The sequence below is a fragment of the Mesoplodon densirostris genome, chromosome 14 (assembly GCF_025265405.1).
Source record: "Mesoplodon densirostris isolate mMesDen1 chromosome 14, mMesDen1 primary haplotype, whole genome shotgun sequence".
NCBI classification, from domain to species: Eukaryota; Metazoa; Chordata; class Mammalia; order Artiodactyla; family Ziphiidae; genus Mesoplodon; species Mesoplodon densirostris.
The window spans coordinates 45,726,080-45,732,079 of record NC_082674.1 but is presented as its reverse complement, the minus strand read 5'-3'; the positions used below and the strand labels follow the sequence as shown (position 1 = coordinate 45,732,079).

The 6,000-nt window shown below is 46.0% G+C and overlaps 1 protein-coding gene across 6 annotated transcripts in view; it reads right to left on the bottom strand.

The window, feature by feature from the left end:
- Positions 1–1,585: 1,585 nt before the first annotated feature.
- The window catches only part of SPTBN1 (spectrin beta, non-erythrocytic 1), a 197,536-nt gene continuing 193,121 nt past the window's right edge, over positions 1,586–6,000 (bottom strand). For all 6 annotated transcript variants that reach the window (XM_060117307.1, XM_060117312.1, XM_060117310.1 and 3 more), the window contains 3 exons: positions 5,298–5,471; positions 3,747–3,789; positions 1,586–2,918 (listed from right to left, as the gene is read on the bottom strand). In XM_060117307.1, coding sequence (XP_059973290.1) covers positions 2,700–2,918; positions 3,747–3,789; positions 5,298–5,471 — 436 coding nt within the window. In that variant the 3' untranslated portion in view covers positions 1,586–2,699. The remainder of the gene's footprint in view (positions 2,919–3,746; positions 3,790–5,297; positions 5,472–6,000) is intronic.

Sequence of the window (6,000 nt, the reverse complement as noted above, 5' to 3'; positions counted from 1 at the left end):
CACTTCGTCCCAGCTTACCCTTCCCCCTCCCCGTGTCCTCAAGTCCATTCTCTATGTCTGCATCTTTATCCCTGTCCTGGCCCTAGGTTCTTCAGAACCTTTTTTGTGTGTGTGTGATTCTGTATATATGTGTTAGCATATGGTATTTGTTTTTCACTTTCTGACTTACTACACCTCACTACAAATAACTCAATTTTGTTTCTTTTTATGGCTGAGTAATATTCCATTGTATATATGTGCCACATCTTCTTGATCCATTCATCTGTCGATGGACACTTAGGTTGCTTCCATGTCCTGGCTATTGTAAGTAAATAGAGCTGCAATGAACTTTGTGGTACATGACTCTTTTTGAATTATGGTTTTCTCAGGGTATATGCCCAGTAGTGGGATTGCTGCGTCATACAGTAGTTCTATTTTCAGTTTTTTTAAGGAACCTCCATACTGTTCTCCATAGTGGCGGCATCAATTTACATTTCCACCAACAGTGCAAGAGGGCTCCCTTTTCTCCACACCCTCTCCAGCATTTACTGTTTGTAGATTTTTTGATGATGGCCATTCTGACTGGTGTGAGGTGATACCTCATTGTAGTTTAATCATGATTATTTTCTAAGATGCTTTTTCTTAAGTAAACATTTTGGTCAGAGGTTCACCTGTTGAGAATTGAACAATTTGATTCCAATCCTGGGTAAGGTGAGGGCAAGGGAGCGTCACGGTGAGATAAATGGCCTTGGGTGCTTGGGGGGGTGCAGGTGGGGGTAGGGGGAATAAACAGTGAGGTCTCAGTTCACCTGAGGGCAACAGAAAGCCCTGATGCTAGTCAGCTGTGAGGCCCAGGACTGATGTCATGGTAGGCATGTCCTCTGGGGAATAAACTACTGAAAAGTCTATAATACTAGCACCCATTGCTACTTTATGTAAGAAAACATGCAAGTGGTACGGAGTTGATACACACAGATAAACTAGGACAAGTACAACACACGTTATCTAACCCACGATCCTACGCTGGCACCAGCAAACTGGCCCACGGGCCACACCTGGCCTGTCATCTGTTTTTGTACAATCTGTGTAAAATAGATTTTACATTTTAAATGTTTTTAAAAAATCAAAAAAGAATATGCTATGGCACATGAAAATTATACGAAATTCAAATCTGTGTCCACACATAAGGTTTTACCGGAACACAGCCGCGCCCACTGGTTACACATCATCAATGGCTGGCTCTGTATTACACAGTGGCAGAGTTTCAACAGAGAGAATACGGCCTACAGAGCCTAAAACATTTACTTATCTCTGGCCATTTACTGAAAATGTTTTCTAACCCTTGCCTCAGAGCTCAGGTTTAGCGAGCTCTCTGATAACTTTTTCATACATAGAAGATAAAATCTGGATGTAGAGCTGCAAAACATTCCATATTTATTACGCCGCTTATTGTAACTTTCAAAGCTGGGGTACCAGACATGCACAAGAATGCGAAATAGGAACCCAGATGGACGGTCTAATGTTTCCCATTTGCTATTTCTCACTTTGCACATTCCCTACATGGTGTGCACGCAAGGAGAGGAAAAACAACAATTACCCACCGTGCTAGATTTAAAAGCATTTAATGACATAGCATATATTTAACAGATAGGGCAAAAGTCGAGAGGTACAGGTCATAACAACTGAGCACTGGGCCTGAGTGTCCACCTCCCTGCTCAGGCCCAGCCTCTGGAGTTCATTCCTATCAATGCCATTTTGATTGTGCAGTAAGATGAAAATTTGTCATTACAATCGTTACAGTGACGGAGAAATGCACACTATGTATCAAATAGCAAGGTAATGAAGCAAATTATAACACAGTGTGGCAACGCACAAGCAAGTAACCATTAGGGTAACAGGACTTTGTCCAGTAAATGCTTCAGGTCCACTTGTACACTTACCAATGATTTAAAGGGTTTATTATACATCTAGTTTTATTATACTTTGTACTAGAATTATCTCAAACATACAATATAATGTATTTCAGCAAAAAAAAAATTGAAATTGAAATTACAGATTATTTAAAACAGTATCAGTTTTCTAATCCTTCTTGGATCCCGACATTCTTAACCGTCGTCCAGGCTGATGCAGAAGAGCCGCATGTCGTGTGTTAGTAAGTGATGCCAGATACAAACGGTTTGGTCTGCAGAGTTAACAATGGAGCTGCACTGTGGCTGCAGCGAGATCATAATACACAATCTGTTTATTCCAGGTTAGACCCATCGTGGGCACTTTCTAATAGTCAAGACTCAAGGTAACCACTGGAAGTAAATGGAAGAGAATGGTGTTGGGAAGTTGGTACATTTTGTCTGTGGTGAGCACAGGAAGTACTGTTTAAGCACCGCTGCCTTGCATACCAACAGCACTAGAGGCGGGTTATTTCCAACACAGCCTCACAAAATTGAGGAACAGTTTAAATATTGAGATCTAATCTATATAATTTCGTTAAAAAAAATCTGGTCTTCCCTCTGCACCTCAAGCTTTTTTGTAACTTGGAGATAAAGTGTTTAGGTGTATTTTCCCCATCCCCCCACCCCGAGAAATGCTCTATAAATTAAAAGAAAAGAATCAACCACATTGAGGAACATTTAGGCACAGAGAGTAACGTGTTGGTTCTGAGCCTGCATGCTGGAATTTCACTGAAAAGGTTAAGACAAGGGCAGGAGGTGACGGAAAGGAGTTCACTTCTTTTTGCCAAAAAGGCTGAACCTCTTTTCTTTGTCTTTCTCTCTGTCCTTCTCCCGTTTGCCGGGACTGGACTCGCTGGTGATGGTAACAACGCTGGTGGGCAAGGTCTGAGCCCGGCTGGATGCTGGCGTGCCCTGGGCGCTGGCGGACACCTCGTGTTTATCGGAGGAGATGGCAGATGAGATGGCCTGGATCCATGTGTTCATTTCCTCCTGGATGAAGGAGGGGACACAGGTGAGACCCAACTAAGAGGGACGGGCACGAGGTGCTCTCGGTCCACCTGGGTGACCGTGTGAACCTCTGTGGGCTGCAAGGCTTGGGAATGGTGTGTGTCTGCCTGAGAAGGGAAAGCGGTTCCCAAACGAACCTCGGCTTTGTCAGGACAGTAGTGAACATGATTGAACGCTCACCAGAATTCGGTTTACGGTACCTGAAGGTCCCCACTCTAGTATGTGGCCCTACAAATGTGGACGAGCTGGAAAGACTTGTCTACAGTAGGGTGTCAGGTCCCACCCTAGAAGGTGCTTTTTCTTTTCCTTTTTTAAACTGAAATACATTTGATGCATAACATTGTATAAATTTAACAGAAGTTGCTTTTTTCGAATTTAAAGCCCTGCATACGTGTTGTTTTCCCATCGGCCGACCCTCTCTCCTCTCAAGGAGAAGCACAGCCAGGCAGTGGTTGGTTAAAGGCAGTGGGGCTCAGTGGGTGCAACAGGGAGGCTCCTGACTGGGCTGCAGGATCCACACCCAGTTCTGGGACCTGCTCCCTGTGCTTCACCCACAGTTCTCCTCTGCGGACTTCAAGGGACCCTGCACTAGGTCTCCTGCCACGGCGGGAGGACAGCAAGATGACATTCACTGCCTCTGAGAGATACAGGAGAACTGAACACCTGCCAGCGTTCATGACCGTGGAGGCCAGAGGACAGAAGCCACCACTGGATCATTACTTATGTGAAGAACATCATACATAAAGCTCATCGGGCCACCAACAATTGCAAACTTCTAAGTATTTGAAAAAATGAAACTTAGAAACTTACATCGTCTTTGGCTTGGAAGAGGTACTCATTGCCGTCATTTAGTCTGTAATTTGAAGGAAGAAACTCAGTCACAATATAACTTAAGGAAAAAAAAAAAATCCCCCAACTCTCATGTGGGATACAAGCAGGCCGCAGGAATCACACCAGAAATGCCCGTGGGAACTTTGCACACGTCGCCCACCGTGCCGGGGGCCTGCACGGGCCCAGCAGCCGCGCCCCAGGGCATCAAGAAGCCATATAATTGGGCCAATATGCACAGGTAACATCGGTGTTTCAAATCACTGGAAGGATCCAAAAAGCCCCGAACATGTCAACACCTGGATCTGTGTGGCAAAGACCACTGGGATGACCGATCACTGCTCTAAACTGAACACAGAAGAAAGCTCTTTAAAACCCACGGGCCCTCCTGAAATTCTGCCACTGGACTTACATCCCCCACATTAACAAATACCAGGCTTTCTGAACTAACACCCAGAAAAGTTCTCCTAGACTTCTCTTCCTATACACCTCTCAGAACAAAAGAAACTGCCCTGGCCGGGCTATCACTGTGACACTGAGAGGATGCTGGCTGGGAGGGCCCCTCCTTCTCTGCTGCGTCAAGAGGAAGCGGGTGTTCCCCGTGCAGAGGAGGTAAATGCCCTCTGCCGATATCCCGTTGCTCTGAAGCTGCATCAAGGAAGTACAAAGTGGGCGTGCAGCCAGGGTGGGTGCCAGGCTGGCCGCGCCTGGTCTTACAGCGTGTAAAGCGTCCCAGGTCCCTGGGGCCTGCCTCTAGTGCCCGTCCAGGGCTCAAGGAATCACCCCATTTGAACTGCTCTCATTTGCGGTCCTTGGCCTCGTCCAGCTGGCATGAGACCCACGTGTAACTGAGGACCAAAGTTTGCTTTTCAAATCCCAAAGCACCAGATCAAGTTAGTATCAGACTAAGTATCGTCCTAACCATTAACATGTTTACTTTTCAGGCTTTTAAAAGAAAAACAAGTTTTTCTGCCCATTTCCAAGTACAAGCAGAACTTCAGAGCTTGGATCCACTGTTTGGAGTCGTATGTGCTGTACAGGGTAGAGACATTTGGAACTGAATGGTTCCAGAGGCATCTGGAACATCCGCCGGGTGAGTCAGGGGAGCACAGGGCCCCTCCCGCCCCTTCCTGTTTGTCTCCACCTGGCTCCGGGATGACTCACTTGACCCATCTCCAGATAAGTCATGAGCAAAGAACAGCATCTCCTGGGTCTGGATTAGCTGCAAAGATGGGGAAACTATTTTTCTAAGCTCCCCTTAAAATGTGAAATGTGACTAGCTCACCTTGTCTCAGGAAACACTAAGTTCCAGCTTATAAAAAGGAAAGCTCCTTTTCTTCCATGTTCAGTTGTGCCGTTAACCGGCCACAGAGCCCAGAGATCCTAACCAAGACGTGTGCCTGTCCAGTTTGTCACTTTGTTGGTGATTTTTTAAACGGCAGAGGAGAGGAATCAACTGATCACAGCATCTATCTAAGAGAACCAACCCCCAGAGTGAAAATAAACACACACCCACTCTCTGGCCAAGCTCACCTTAGCTTGAACACGTGTTTCTTCTTTTTGTAATCAAGGGCCACTTCACAGATGGCTTCTTTCAAACTCACAGGGACCTCGCTGTGGTAGGGAATTCCGGAAGCAGCTGTCTTTGCATCTTTGTAGAAACCCATTTCTTGGTTATTTATGACACAGTAAACATTGTGCCAGGACCTGAGCAGTAAAGAAAGGAGCTTCAAGTTTCTGCTCCACACTCCCTTCAAGAACTAAGGGTCTGATTAACACGAAAATGATCCTCACACAACACGGCATGATCCCGTTAAAAAAGCCCTTCCTAAATCCTGCTAAAAAGACGCAATGGAACAAAATTCCTCTGTGGCCTCCCAAGACACGTACTGCTAGTGGCAGGTTTTTGAGGGCCACTTCTCACTTGGAGTTTGAAGAAAACCACAGTGCCCTCTTTCATTACATAAAGGTACTCTTGGCTCTGACGGGAAAGACTTTTGCTGGTGTTTGGTACACTCTTGTGGTAACAGGGTACAGGCCAAGCTCCTTACTGGAAACATGCCTGTCCTTAAGCAGCTCTTCCACCTCAGCTTCATTCTGTAATAAAGTGGCCTGGCGACGTGACAGGGAGGGGGAGGCAGACCCAGGGCCACTAGCACTTACGGTACACTGGCTGAAATAGAAAGAGGTAGCCTTTCCCCCAGGGTACAGCAAACTCTCCTAATATACTGCTTTT